Source organism: Labrus bergylta, chromosome 9 (assembly GCF_963930695.1).
Source record: "Labrus bergylta chromosome 9, fLabBer1.1, whole genome shotgun sequence".
Taxonomy (NCBI): domain Eukaryota; kingdom Metazoa; phylum Chordata; class Actinopteri; order Labriformes; family Labridae; genus Labrus; species Labrus bergylta.
The window spans coordinates 11,654,151-11,670,522 of record NC_089203.1 but is presented as its reverse complement, the minus strand read 5'-3'; the positions used below and the strand labels follow the sequence as shown (position 1 = coordinate 11,670,522).

General features: G+C 39.6%; 1 protein-coding gene across 3 annotated transcripts in view; it reads left to right on the top strand.

The window, feature by feature from the left end:
- The window catches only part of gria3b (glutamate receptor, ionotropic, AMPA 3b), an 86,196-nt gene that overhangs the window by 41,576 nt on the left and 28,248 nt on the right, over positions 1–16,372 (top strand). For all 3 annotated transcript variants that reach the window (XR_010666842.1, XM_065958469.1, XM_065958470.1), the window contains exons 4-5: positions 4,127–4,314; positions 16,140–16,193. Coding sequence is in view for 2 of the 3 variants with exons in the window: in XM_065958469.1 (XP_065814541.1) it covers positions 4,127–4,314; positions 16,140–16,193 (242 nt within the window). In the remaining variant the exon portion in view is untranslated. The remainder of the gene's footprint in view (positions 1–4,126; positions 4,315–16,139; positions 16,194–16,372) is intronic.

Below are 16,372 nucleotides of genomic sequence, written 5' to 3'. Positions count from 1 at the left end.
AAACATTACAATTATTGTGATCCTGTTAATGGCAATAACTATTACATATTAGCATCATGTTGAGCAAAGTAAGATGTACATCCTGGTCCATCTGTGATAAAATAAATATAAGAGAAAATAGTCACTGGTATTTTGAATAAATTGTTTATTATGGCTTAGCTTATTATGGCTTTTAAATAACACATTTACTTGAAATGCAAATCTCTAAGAAACACAAATAAACAAATCATATGTGTAATACGTTGTATGATACTCTAAAGATGGTGCCAAAAAATACAATCTAAAAATAACGATGATGTTTGGTTCAATATATCTTGTTAAGTTGTGCAATTTAATTATTCCAGTGGTGTCCAACACTGTTCAGACACAGATATTTGTTCAAGATAACAGCATGAAATATATATTTTATATTTAACACATATAGATACAAGGCTCATAAAGGAAGTGCTGATGGATGCGTTGTAGAAACCTATAGATAACGTTTGTATAATATTGACTACAACAAATGATACATCAATGAAAAAGGAAGTTGATTTGTTTTTTAGGTTTCCTAGCAAACCTTTGGCGGTTTTATTTTAATTTAATGACAAAAAACATCTGAAAAACATCAAGTTGATTTGTCTCGTCTGTGAACAAGATTTCTGCTTTTGTCAGAAAGATATTTTATCAAACAGCTGTGCTGAGTTAACAATGAGGACTACATCTCCCATGATCCCTCACTTCTTCACTTTGTTAATGTTTTGATAATGGGACCCTGCAGTAGGAATGACTTATTGTATGTTTAAATGACAATTACAATTAAATGGAACATTTCCATTTTGCGGTATATAATGATTTGATTTATGTGCTACAATAAGCTACAACTACTACTCATAAAATTACCCACAAGGTCTTTCCTCCCATAACTGTACTGCTTTTAATTTTGAATGTAACAACCGGTATAACTAAAGAATACAATAAGATATATTCATCCGAACAAATGCATACTATTAATCTGGACAATGAAGAGAATCCATGCCAGATGTGACCGGCGACAGGGAGCATTACAGCATGTTTAAACCTCTCCCTGTCTGCATAGCATGATTAGCTCTGAGGAGCGTGATCAGCAGAAGCTGCTGCATCTGTACAGCAGGGATTTATAGGCGGTGATAAGAAAATCTTCTTGTTGTTCTCTTCCATTATTTATGTACTGTGTAACTGTGTTACATTTTTAGATGCAACATGGCTGCGGGGTTCCTGAAGGCGAAGAGGTGAACAGGATTTATAGCTTTCTTCCATGTTGGAAATAAATATCGCTAAGAAAAGCATTTATGAGTGTATCTGATGCTGATTAGAAGGGTTGAATCCATTGATTGGCTGAAGCTGATATGGACTCTAGTGCAAGACAGGTGACTGGCCGAGGTTAATCTCTGCTGGGAAGCATGGAATAACAAAATCATGTATTATTTTTTCTTGCTGTAAGATATGAAAATGAGCTATCTGTCTTGTTGCTGCTGTCAGATTAAGTCGTGCTCAAAGGATTTTGTTCATATTGGATTCTGAAGTCTAAATCACTAAACATAAACTTTTTTGCTGACCATAAAAAAACCAGGAGCGAAAGTAATCCCTTTCTGGACAAACTATTTACCACCATAAGATTCCATCTTTTAATTTCCATACAAATGTAAAACTGGGCAGGCATGGAATCTTCTGTGAATCTTAAATGAATCCAATTGTTCCAACACAGTTCAGGGTCTGCCGGCGGCAGAAGGAGAAAAGTGCTGCACAAATCAGCAATTTCAAAATAAAGGCCTTGTGTGATTCTAATCTGATTGACAGGGCATTGTTTCCTTTCTTTGCATACGAGTTGGTATAATTCATGACTTTCCTGCATCTCCAACCTCAGAAATGGAAATTGAAATGCACAGATGTCTTTTTGACAGAGCACAACAGCTACTGGCTCCAAATCCCAAGAGCTTTCCCCTGTAAGCATTTGCACTTTCTTTGACAATTTAAAGTCTTCTGATGATTGTTATTGTGTCTTTAAAGCAGCAACAGAATGACTGCAGCATTCAGACATGTTTCTACCCTAATATTTTGGCCCATATGCATGGCATGTTTTACACCAAATGTGATTACTGTATGTTAAATTGTTCAATGGCCTTTTTTCTACCTTTTCCAACCAAATTCCCAACAGTTTCCAAACCAACAGAGACCACTTTGACCCAGTTAATCTGCATGACATCTCTTAATGTGAGAAGCTTTTATTGCTGGGAAGACTGCCATGCTATCCAGCTGGCTTGCGGTTGGTGAGGTTCTGAGCATATGCCTGAGGAAAATGAATAATGCAGCTCTGTTATTCCAACCTTCAGTCTGTATCTTTTGCTTCAGGTAGGGGAGATGTGAGAAGGTATGGTACATGAGAGAATTCTTCTGCTGCTGCTGAGCTCATGTAAAAATGATGATACATGAAAGAAGCTTCAGATGTTTGTACTGAGAGAAAGACTGTGGCTTTTGTCCAGACACAAATTCCAAGTATATATGAGGGTTTTTGCTTTCAGACTTCACTACATCTGTGTTCTTTTTGCCAGTAGTGTTTAACTTGTTGTGTACAAGTATTGTAACTTTTAAGCAGTTCTGCAACCCTGAAGCCACAAATGAACTACATGTGTACCTCTAAATGCCCTCACCATAACATCTGAACTCAGTGGCTGCAGGTTAAATTCATATTCTTAAGGACGGACTCCTCTGAGATGTGACCTGATAACCCAGTTGCCGGAGGACCTTGAGGTCTTGCTTGCTGATATCTCCAGGCATTATGCCACTGCTCCTCTGGACAGATGACACACTATGCGTTGGTGTTTTTTTTTTTGCTACTTGCTGTGCAGCTCGCCAGAAGATCAGTTTGTGGAGTGCAGACACACACACACATGGTGCAGCTGCCTCAGAGCATTTACAAATCAAGAAAAATACAGCTTGACCATTCAGATGGAATGAAAAAGAAGGAAATTGCAGAAGCAGAGAGTCACAAAGTGGTTTTCTTGTTAGAGCTGTTGTTGCTGTGTCTTTGCTCTCTGTGCTGTGCTTTGTTAGCAGTCTGCAGCCGGTTCACAGAGATAAGCTTGTAAGGATAAATGGCCAACATAAATAAAATACATAACTAATGTTTGCATCGCTGTTCACATTGTGTCAGACAAGTTGCATAATACCCAATTAAATGGAATGACAATGATCGTCACATAAAATCTCTCTGAATGTGTGCAAGAATTTGTTGCATTTGCAACTTTTGCTTCTCTCATTTTGCATCAGTTAACCAGATGATGTAGACTGAAAAATAATAACAGGTATGGAGAAGGAGCTTATTGTAAAAACAGTTTGCTTTTGCATCGTCCATTGCTTAATGAAAGGCCATGCAGTGTGCTTGATTTTCATTAATAACCTTCATGTTCGCTCTCGCCCGCCGTACATTGGAGAGGAGTTAAGCCGTTTTTATTTCAGCCTGTTCTACGTGCAGTCCATCCATCCAGAAATAGGACTATTTTATTCATTCTCTAGTATGTGATTTGACCGTCATGTTTCTGAGCTCTCTCTTAAATGAAAATATTCCCCGTGTGAATTAATCATAAGAAGGGCTCTTTCTCTTTTTCTCTCTGGTAGACTAATGATCTCCTTTTTACCACTGGTCTGGATGAATCTTTCATTGTCTTTATGTGGAGAGGAACTGGCACAATCCTCCAAGGAGACACTGGCCATGCTGTGTGCCACTGCACTGTCACAGTTAACATGTGGCTGCGCTAAACGCTATAATTTAATTGATGCCAAGCGCAATAACATCACCCGCTGATCTTTTAATAATATGGAGATACGATTCCTGTCCTTTCACTTCATAATGATACTGCCCTCTCAATATGCAAATGTGAATTCACACTCTTACACACTGGCGATCAAAGTCTGGACTCTAGACAATATTGTAGTGGGCCTGGAGTCTTTGGAAGCTATTTTAGATTGTAATGAGTCGGCCTTTGACCTTTAGATTCAACAAAATCCTCTCTAGAATAAATTAGTGGCCACTCACTTCTTGTGTAACTGTTTGTTTTTTGTGTCTAATCCTCTTGGTCTCTCTCTCTCTGTTTTTCTCACCCTCTAGGTTTCTCTATACTGCAAGCCATCATGGAGGCAGCGGTAGCTAACAACTGGCAGGTGACCGCTCGCTCTGTCAGCAGCACAACAGATGCAGCAGAGTTCAAGCGCATCATCGAGGAGATGGACAGGAGGCAGGAGAAGCGCTATGTGATTGACTGCGAGGTTGACAGGATCAACACCATATTAGAGCAGGTGAGAAGAGTCTTACTGTATGTGTGGTAAAGCCTTTAGATTATATTAACAAACACCTAAAGACTTCAATTTGTGGACTTGGGTTGCTTCCTGTTTCAGTGAAAGAATTGTAAAGCAGATCTAATCCAACAACAAGAATCTAAGGGCAACTCAACTACTCGGTGGTCATGCGGTAATACTTATCTGTGTGTGAAAACAGCTGCATCACGTCTTCAGCATCCATTACTTGAAGTACATCACGCAAATCATCTTGGGTTTGGCTGAGAGACATAAAAAAGTATTGCGTATGCAGCCTTTTCATCTGACACTAGGAGCTGCATTATAGGAAATATCAGAGGGACTCAGGGTCATCTTTGATTACGTTTATTATTTCTTAAATGCAAAAGAGAATTAATATAATGTGAAAAGTGCTGCCTTTTGTCAAAACCACACTGGAGATGACAGACCGTATCTCACACCAGCCTAAAAAAAGAATACAACAACTGGACTGAAGCTAACAGAATATCCACGATATGAGGGTAAGAACACTGGTGTCTGCCCCACTGTACAGTAAACATTGAATATTTGTATACATGTAGCTAACAAACATCAATGTTAGTCCAAAGTAGTCAGCAGATAAAATAGTCAATTTGCTTGTTCAAACATTAAAAAACGTTATTGTTTCACTAATGGCTGCATCCATTATACAGCGGAGGTTGAGGAGAGAGCTATACAGTTATGTTGGAAGTGTGAATATATCCATTGTGTTTCCTCTCATGTTTTTATAAATGTATTCAAGATGAGCTTTAACATGTGAAATTAATATATGCCATCATATCCATCACTCTTCAACCAAAAATATTAACTTAGAAGAGGCTGAATGCTAACATTAGCCATGTTCTGATGGTAGCTAACGGGTAATCAAATGTGTTTTTTTTTTTGTTTTGTTTTTTTTACAAAATATGACCTCTCTGAAGTCTCTCTGGATTTTCGGTATCCATGTTTTTCCAGTTGTGTATCAAACAGGAAGCAGTGGAAGTGACAATTGGTCACAGTCTCATCTTCATATGACTTCCAACCTGGAACACAGCAGTACGACATGATAACATGTGAGTTTCCCACACTGAGGGTGACGTCACAGAAAGATGGACACAGTGTCAATATGGTCTATAAACCCCATTCTGCATATCACCTCAGCTCTACTGAACCTTTTAGCATCTTTTCACTCTGAGCACCTGTTAGACATTGACAAAGTTTGACTTAAACTGATGATAAAGCTCAGAGTTTATCGAGCAACAGAACCAGATTTTATTTCTCTGGAGCTTGTTGAGACCATAAGTATTGGACTTGAACTCTACCCTAGATTAATGCAAATGTTGCACTATAGCTACTTGTTGTGAAAATTAAAGTGGCAGCTGTCTGCATTTCAGTTTTTAAGGTTATCATGTCAATGTTTCCCCCCAGTGGCCAAATAATCAGTTTGTACACATACTGTTATATCTTTTATAATGTACCGTATTTTCCGCACTATAAGGCGCACCGGATTATAAGGCGCACCTTCAATGAATGGCCTATTTTAGAACTGTTTTCATATATAGGGCGCACCGGATTATAAGGCGCATAGAATAGAAGATACTGCAGTCAAACGTTTGACTGGGGTTGCGTTATGCATCCACTAGATGGAAAAAGGGAATGTCAACAAAACAGTCAGATAAAGTCAAACTTTATTAAGCGTTCTGACAACTCCGTTCACTCCCATGGTAACGATGTTCAAACGTTAATGTGCATATTAACAATATCTCCCAGCCTTGTTCACTCTTCTCCCAAACGTGGAGGGGAACTTTTCCCTGATTCAGTAAACACGTAACAGAAACAGTCTGATACCACTAAATCAAACGTTAGTGCATTCACAATTTAGTAACTCTCGAAATTGTTATTGTGCATTCACAATAACTCAACGTTGTTCAAACGTTAATGTGCATATTCACAATATCTCCCAGCCTTGTTCAGTTGTAAACACTTAAAAGAAACACAGTCTGATACCGCTAATTCAAACGTTAGTGCATAACTCGACATTGTTCAGTTACGTATAACACATAAAGCTCACTTTTTCAGTTCATTCCCCGTCCACGAATCCCTCGAATTCTTCTTCTTCAGTGTCCGAATTGAACAGTTGGGCGAGTACGGCATCCAACATGCCCGGCTCCCTCTCGTCATTATCCGAGTCAGTGTCGCTGAGCGCCGTGTACAACCAGTATGGATCAACCAATTAACCAATTGATCCATATATAAGGCGCTCCGGATTATAAGGCGCACCGTCGTTTTTTGAGAAAATTAAAGGCTTTTAAGTGCGCCTTATAGTGTGGAAAATACGGTAAGTTCCTTAAATTTTAATTTAAATAAATGTAGCTTTTAAGGGACGCGCTGGTGGCGCAATGGTTAGGGCGCACGTCCCATGTATTGAGGTTGTCGTCTCGAGCGGTAGGCCCGCGTTCGCTTCCACCCGTAGCCCCCCTTCCGCATGTCATTCCCCGCTCTCTCTCCCTGGTTTCCGACTCTATCCACTGTCTTCTCTCTGCATTAAAGGCACAAAAAGCCCAAAATAAATCTTTAAAAAAAAGAAGAATGTAGCTTTTAATTTGCAGAATCATTCAGCAATAATTATCTCTAGAATATAAAGGATTGCTATCTGCCAGGCCTATTACTATTTTGCATGATTTTTTTTAAAAGAGCTCAAAACAAACTGGTTTGTTTTCTTGATACAAGTTAAGTTTGTGTGGCCTCATTAAGGTTTGGGAGTGTGTTAAACTGCAGTCCTTCCTTTATAGAAAGAGCTCAGTTCGGTGTTGTTTAGTTGCCAAGTTTGAGGCTGGCCTATTTTAAAATCAATGTGTGTGGCTACCAGAGAGCCTGAGGTCGAAAGGGCCTGGTATGAGCAGCCAATTGGGTAAACCTTGGATGATGCATCCGTTTTAATCCTCTGCTAACAACCCCAAACCCCTCTGTTTCCTCCATCCCTTCCTCTGCCTGAGGAGGAAATGAAAGGTCTACCAGTCCTTGTAGTGGGGAAACACAATTACCATGAATAGATGAGTGGCTATTATACCGTGCATCTTCTCAGTCTGCCTGCCCTGCTTCACCCTGGATCCAATCCGCCTGCCTGCCTGCTGCTGCGGCTGTCTGCTCAGAAGGCTATCAGCTCCACAATTGGATTCTGCTCGTTAACATTCATTTAGATATCGGCTTCTCTCTGCCTTGCAATATCCCCTCAACAACTGTTAGTCTCACTTGTTTTTTTATGAATCTAATTTGATCCCAGAGTCATAGTTTAAAGCGGAATAGCTTTTAGTATTCATTTGCTGTGTCTAATTTGATTGTTGTGCTGCAAGTTCCCTCGTTTTACAATCCAGATCCTAAATCTATTCTATGTGTTAAGAATATGCACCGGCTCAAAATATTCATTAGAAATCACATATGATGATTATTAATGGCTGTGTCTTTTTCCACCCTAGTATTGCAAACAAACATAAAGATACAGAGGAATAATCTGTTTGATGTTTTCTGGTTTTTGTTTCTGCCAATGAATTATTTAGTTTCTCTCCCCTATGAACATCCATGTATCAAACCATCTGCCTAACATTACTTTACTTGCCTTTTTCTGTCCTCATTGGATTAGTCACAGGAAGGTAAAATAATAAGGCTAATATAACAGCTAACCTTCAAAAGTAGCAGCGTGCTCCATTTTGCCCCTTGTTTCAGTGACAACCTCAGCGTGGATTGTTATATTTTCTGTTGGAGCTAATTGAAATAAGCTGGTGAGCTTTGCCAATCTGGATGAGTCACAGGCATTGTGGGGAGCTGCTGGACTTCACTCTGCAGCTGCCCCCCTATTGGGCCAGAGCATTATGCACTGAAACAAGGATGGACCGTCTCCCATGAGGGCAATCACATCCAAAAAATGGCACCCAGCTGCCGGCTATGTGGAAACCCACTGCTCCTACCTGCTGCCGTGGTTCTATTTACCGATGATTGAGTTTCATCACTGGGGGACAGGAGTGAGAGGTCGAACAGAACCCGTGTGCAGAGGCCAGTGCCTGTGTGTGTGTGGCAATGTGGACATGTCGCTTCAATCTGTCAAGGTCAGTGCTGTTGAGAGAGGATCATGAGGTAGGACAGATCCAGCCAGCTGATTGCTGGGGGAAATGGGAATCAGCTCAGTAGCTTAGTTTGATGATTTCAGTTGGAGTAATCCCACCGCAGAGTGAATGTCTTTACCAGGCAGGGAGGTTCATGCAGTGTAGAGTTGTCTTGTAAAGGCAAGTGTTGTGCTTTTGTCCTACTGGTCCAATGTGTTTTATTCATTCCCTGAATCAGTTATATGCATAAATATTAAAGGGACATCCAGTGTTTTTTTTTTTTAACTTGCATACAATATTGCTTTTTCATGATATGCTGCTTTATCTTTGTATACGCTTTCTAAATAAAACTTCCTTTTACATAATGTCATACAAAACTTATAAACCTTTGGCACAAGAATTACCTTTGGGATTAATGAAGTTGATCTCATCTTTAACATTTAAAAAGTTATCTCAGATACATGAAGCAGTTCAATTTAGCTCCATCCAGCAGGTCGCAGCATGCTAGGAAATTGAAACGCTTTCTGCCGCTGTTTTTATATTAATACATGACAAATAAAAATAAATTGATGCACCCTAACAGAAACATTTTTAACAGTGAAATAACAAGGCATTTGATACTTAATATAATTGTCAGCCTACTCTGTATGATATAAAAATTTGTTTATCCTATACTATTTATTCTAATTTGAGGTTAAATTTATAATTATTTTTACGATTAAAAAACATGTATTAAGAACGGACGTAATGTGTGTATAACAAGTAACGTTTGCTTGTTTTGCTGTCTTCATATGTCTTGTTTCTTGGCTGCTTAGTTTAATCTTAAAGATGGAAAAAAAAAAAAACACTGAAGCAGAAAATAATAAATTGTCCCGCCTACATCACAAGAAATATTCTAATTTAACATGTGAGATTTTTTTTCTCTGTGTTTTTGTTTCTGCTTGTTCCCTGATGTGAAGTTGGTAAGGGCTTATCTGGCAAAAGATGGAGTCATAAAGCTCTTTTGAAACATTTGAATCAACTTTTAAAAATGAACAGATTTTTCATGGCGATTAAATACACATACAAGTATGAAACATTGACACTGACCATTTGTTAGGGTGTCAATTAATTTACTTGTTGCTTGAACAAGCTTTGGCGTTTGTATAGCTCTTCCTTTAAACAGATGAGGGCTCAACACACAAACATGAAAACATTGGATGAACCTGGTCTTCAGTGGTAGACGCACTCAGCTGAATTTCAGTTTTATTGGCATCATTTATCACTTGACATGATGCAGGAACACGCTTATAGAAGGATTTGCATACTGCTGCATCAGGAGCAGTTTTGTTTGCTCGTATAAGAGAGGAGCGAGTCTCCCCACAAATTTGTTTTTGGTTGCTGAGGAGAACGCTTCGCTGCCCTATTATCATTTCATGCTGTAACAACCACTCAGGATTTATCGCCCATAGGACTTTTCCATCAATACACTGCACTGCAGATAAATTAACCCAATGGCAGTCCTTCCCTTATGACAAAAAGAGGGGAGAGCCACTGCCAGCCGTGCTCCCTGAATCACATCCAACAAATGTGTTTCATTCAACCAATGAGTTTTGTTTTTTTTATACCATACGCTGAGAAAAATGTGTGTGGCATTAAAGAAAGGCAGCACAAACAAGGAATGGGATTGAGTTTAAGATAATCACTTTTGTATTGCTACAACTTGTCATAATGATGATATTTCAGGGCTAGAGTTTGTGGGTCTGTGTGTGTGCGTGCTTTCTTGTGTGTTACACTCACAAGTAATGCCTCATATGCTCATGTCTAATCTGATCCATATCCAAGATTTCACATATAGAATCAGATATGCCTGTATGCTCCTTCCTGACCCTCTATCCTCGCAGGAGTTCTCTGCTGGGGTTTGCTCAGAGGCAACAACCTGCTCATCACTTGTGTAAAGAGAGACAGGGGGGAAACAAAGGGGGAAAAAATAAAGAAAGAAAGAACGGTGTCTGGGACAGGCCCAGGGCACGCAAGCTGTTCAAAGACAGGCAAGGCAATGAGCGCACTGCCAGCCACACAGATTCATTATCATGGAGAGAATAAAAACACAATACGAAGTGAAAGGATTCACAGAAGGAGACGGAGGGAAAAAAGAAAGGTACATCTGGGGATTTGTTAGAACAACATTCGTCCGCCTGTGAAAGCATGAAGCGTGCCCATGCTTCCTCCCAATAGAAAATTGGAGATTCTCCATACCCCAATCAATGCTCTTGAATGGGACCTCACACACATTTGGATATATGATTGTATTTTAAATAAATGTGTCATATCACATTTAAGAAAGGGGCAGAAATGGCCAACAGATAAACAGCAGCTAATGAAAATAATTGTAAATAAAAAGAAGGTCCTAAACCCAAAATCATGTGAATGACACAGCAAGACTGGTCTTCTTAAAGAGGGGATGATATTTTAACAATGTGGCGCAAACAGATTTAATCAGAGGCATTTGAACTGAAATTAAATCTGAATAAATCTATGTATGTTTTAACATATTATACCTACTATTTAGACTATGATGCGATATATTGTCTGTCTGTGATATCCATCCATTATATCAGTATACAGCTTATTCAATTCAGGGTTGCAGGTGGATGGAGTCAATCCAAGCTGTCATCCTGCAAGATCCTGGATAGGTCCAAGTCAATTACATGGCATTTATGTGATTCATATTGCAATCCCAAAAAACAACCAGGAAACCATACCAGATAAATGCATTATGAGTTTGAGTTTTAGCAGTTATGTCATGCAACCCATGTGCAAAGTCTACTTTCCTCCGACCGTGCTGCATATAATTCCCTACTCCCTCACCCCTGTATCCGACTCCATCCACTGTCCAATCAATAAGGCCTATAAACCCAAAAATATAGAAAATATAATGTATATTTGAATTTGAAATGTTGAATTTTTGTATACTTTATTAATCCCCGAGGGAAATTCTGGTTTTACACTCTGTTATTGAGAGACGTATATCTCTCACACACACAGGACCGAATCACACACATGCACAGACAGGACCTGGAGCGATGTCTGAGTAGGGCTGCTACGCAGAGAGCACACCAGAGCAGTTGGGGGTTCAGTGCCTTTTTTTTTACAACTACAAGAACATTTCTTGGAACCCATACTTTGTATTTGAGTGAAGCACATCTTTAAATTAGTACTTAAAGATAGAGGAGGAAAGTAAGGGAGCTAATGTCCCTTCTGATATGAAAGGTGCTCCTGATCTCGACATCAGCTTATTGTCCCTGAGTTACTGAGAGGAAGGGCTGATGGATATATACCTAAAACCCTCCTCTCATTGTAAACCCAGGGATACGTATGGAGCTTCCAAATCCCCGGCACCAACCGTGGCTGTTGAGGGCCATTTACTAACTGAGATTATAGAATTAAACAGGATTAGAGTGTTATCATTAAACTGGATGTGACCCGCTGGCTCCACAACTGAATAAGAAGCAGAGACCGGTGTGCTACGACTGACAATTTGCACTTGTAGTTTGGACTAAATCAAGAACACAGCTTTATGACAATACAGACGACAAATCCAAGAAAATGTTTCCCTTTATGCATCAAGATGAATTACCTTGTTCATTCAAAGTAAAAGCAGAGTAGGACATTTTCCTGTTCTGAAGCCAGGTTTGAGGGTGTGTCGGCTGCAGTGTCAGTGATTCTTTCAGCTCAAAGTATCACGTCTCACATTGTTCTCATACCTCAGAGGAATCATGGAAATAATCATCTGAGAAGGAGTCAGGTGTTTCATAAAGGTTGTGTGTTAAGTGGCCACCAACAGTGGATACCCCAGCTCTCTTAAGGGGCATGTATCCCGACTGCAAAGAAAGCATCTCAGGCACAGCCGCTGCTGGTCATTAATACGGGAATATTCCACCAAGAGCACTTCTACAAAGAGCACTGAAGCAGAAATTGAGACTGAAGAATAGGAAATCCTTCTTTTTTTTTAATCACAGCTTAAAATCCGACCTCTTTCCCTGTGAAGAAGAGTACTTTAATATATCTGCTGCCATTAAATTATATGTAGACGATTAAGGACCTTTTTTATTAACACCCAAGTAATGAAAAACTGAGTTATAACATACTATCACTGTTTAAAGGCATGATTACAAGAGAGACTACACCAAAGCAGCTATCAGAGGACATTTATTGTTATGTTGATTGTTGACAGAGTCAAATGTACAGACGAGTGTCTAATATCAACTCTCATTTTCTGCTACTTAACCTATGATAGAACTAATGCTGAGCCAATAGTAACACTGTTTTTATTATTGTAATGGCAAGGACATATATTAAGACTATGGACTTTGTACAGGAAACTATCATTTACACTTTTGACAACTGCTTGTGATCATTTAGCTCAATGAAATGCTAAAAAGATGCACTATTTAGATTTGGAATTTGGAAGTTGGAGAAGTGAAACAATTGTATGCTTTATTTTCTGAACTAAATACTCAGAATGTCTTCAAAGGAAAAAATGTGTCCCTGGAACACTGTTTGGATCTAAAAAGCTACCAGGAGAGTTGCGATTTTGGTTGAGAGAAACATGACATTTGAAGCTAAGGTTTGTAAATTGTTACAAAATGTTGGGCAATATTTACAACTGAAAATGTTTTGGGGTAAATTAACAAGTAGCGTGATGTGAAAATATTTGTAGGGTACAGTTCTGATGCCACTGGCCTACCATAAAGGCAAAGAGGAGGCTAAAAGTAGTTGCATCCTTATTTTCTCCTTTTTTATATGCCCCCAGTTAACGCTTTGTTATTTACAAATTATGGGGAACCTGTCATTTTCAGTCTGCTTCTTCCTGTGCTGAGGCAAACTTTGCAGTAGAAAGGTCAAACTTAGAGGGAAAACAGTCTGGCGGTTATTGAAAATGTGTAGCTGTAGTTTTACATTTAGGACTCTATCTGGCGGGGCTGAGGCACAGCTAGTCTGGATGAGGCTGAAGTCAAGGTCATCCCTGTTGTCTGTCCCCATCAGGCTTAAAAGAAAACTCCTCTCTGCAGAATACTGGCTTTTCCTTTAAGCAGCAGAACAAAAGGTGGAGGAGCCGGCTCATGGATCGATGTGCAGGAAGGAACAATATATGAAAAAAATAGGAATAGAAGTGGGAAAAAATATCTATATTCTTGTTGATGTCAATAAAAACAGAATACTAAATTTAGAAGGTTCATGTGATATGTACAGTCTATGGTTTTATTAGATCTGCTTTGGAGGCAATTAACAGAAACAGAAATCAGTTCAAGGAGAATTGGGTGCTGGAGAAAACAAAAAGGTGTCTGAAGAAAGTGAATGCATAAAGATGTGTGTTTGTTAATGATCCTCTTAACTTGAAAATCATGCAAAACCATTGTACACAGTTGAAATTAATTGATACTCTCAATGTACTCCCTTTTCTCGGCTAAACCCGGCTTGGAATTGAAATCCTTAGCGCTTGGTTCAGCCATGAGTATGCTTCTCATTTAGATAAAGAAGTTGTCACTGCTTGGTAATGACAACAAAGATACCAAACGAGTCTCTGGCGAGAAGCCTACACCTTAATGCAAGGAAATGCCAATGGTTGGAAAATAATGAGGCCTTTGTGAACATATCAACATTTACCTCAGACATATTATTACAGCTAAAATGACAAGAAAACACTCACTATTCAAGAAAATATTAGCCTCCAGAGCCTCCACCATTTACAGAAACCTCAGCAAACACAGCACAATGATGAGCCTTTAGAAAATATCCACCTACAAGGTTGAAATAAGAGTGGGGCATTTTTTGTGAACTACAGAAACACGGACATATTTGATGGCATCATATGAACAGATTAACTTCATACTAGCTAATTTAGCTGTGAAAAACAAAAATAACCAAAACCTCTAAAGCTAGTAAAATAGACCATTGTTACTGTTTAATTTATCAACAATTTGGTAATGCTAAGCTAAACTAAGCTAAGAGCTCCCGACACTATACTCTAAATACATGAAACGGGATCGCTGTTCTCAGAAACGTCATAAATAACAGTATTTCCTTAAACTATGCCTTCAAAGGTCTGTAACTCATTGCACTAGTTTAAAGCATGCTTAATTAAAAAAGGTTGAGGGGAGCGGTTGGTGTGATCGGGCCAGAGGATCTGTGTGTCCCTGTGTCATGAGTGTCTCGCTGTGCTTCGTACCAAGGTTGCCGCTGGTATCTGCTGCCAGGCTGGCTGTGAGCTGCAGGCCTCTGGTGGGAGGGGCGGGCTTTTCCTCTGCCCAGCTCGAGGGCAAGTGTGAGGAGGCTTACAGCCAGAGTCAAGGTTAGCTCATGGAGGAGGAGAGCAGAGCTGTGGGGTTTGTCCAAGAAAATGCAGCAGGGCTGAAAGTCTGAGAGTGAGACTTGTGAACAATAATAGAGGGAGTAGCTTTGATCCAGCCTGCTCTGAATTTCCTTTTTCACGGAACTACTTCTGCATTAATCAGCTCATTTGCTTTTTTGTTTCTTTTTTTACTTTCTTAGTTTATCGCTGTCGGCCTGCCATCCTGCAGGGTTTGATGTTTTAAAAAAGGAAAATCCTTCCCCATTCAAGCAGTGTCATGAGAGAGTTCAGTGTGCCGTTTTTGTGAAAACTTCTAGAGGAGATGTATTAATCTGAGTGAGAGTGCTCTGTCCAAGCAAGGATACATGTAATATTGTTTGGTGCTACTGTAAACTAGTGCACTCAGGTCGGATTGAGTTCATCAAATCTGAATAAAAAAAAAATGCAATTGCGTTTGAATGAGTGAAATTAAAAACATCCTTCAAAGATTGTTTGCAGCAAGAGACAAGTTCGCTTTTCTTCACTCTCTCCTGCTCGGTGGAATTGTTGTAAACGATCTACAGTAACAAATATCCAACGTCCACCAGCCTGACACGCACACACAGAAAGATGATAAACTGACAGTTTGTTTTCATGACAGGGCCAGAACATGTGCAAACATGCTGATTTCGCTGTAAACTTGTGTTGCTGTGTTTGTAGAAGGCAGATGAAAACTGAGACATGGTTGACAGGTTTGTGCATGGCAGTCGCTCAGAAGTCCATCCACGGCACACTGCAAACTCATAAATAACAGACCTTGTCATGCAGGCCATGCTGAAAACCGCCGTCCGGCATACAATGTGCAAAGGAGCTGGCACATTTTAGAGTTTCACTGTTGGATTTATCTGTAGGCTAGGAACAAAAGCTAGGAGCATATCTGGAATAAAAGGCAGCATATGGTGTGTATCACCGTGATGGAACGGCTTAGAACACCACTTACTATTTTCAGTCGGGCTGCGTGGGTTGAAACATGCTGTTATGCTCCAAAGGTGTGATATTTTTCAAAGTAGAGCAAGATCCACATCTTACTGTCTCACTGTATATTCCTTTGAAATGTGTTTTTCCACCTTCTGTCCAAGAGTTACGGAGGACTCCAATCCCCGCAACGTGAATGACTTCAAAGCGAGGAGAATATTCCGCGCTGTCTCTGTTTCTTCCTCATTATCAGCTCCTGCTCAACACTTCCTTTCTTTCTTGTTGTTCAAATGACCGCTTTGCTCAAGTTAACTTTTTGTGCATTCTACATTCACAGAGACTGTTGTTTCCACTTATACAAGCTGTGGCTTTTAGCTCTCGTCTCATTGGTGGTTTACTGTATCGATGTTTTTCTTCCATAGGTTGTGACCCTGGGGAAGAACAGCCGTGGTTACCACTACATTCTGGCCAATCTTGTGAGTAATAACCGAGCTGCTCCCTTGGGAGAGAGGGGCCCTGTTTTCTTTTTTTTCCACGGGATGGGACTTAGTTTACGGCATGAGTATGAATGTGCATGCACGATAAGTGGATTATATGCTTTTATGGGAAATCAGGGAAACAGACCTATGTTTTTTTTCTGCACTGTATGTCTAAA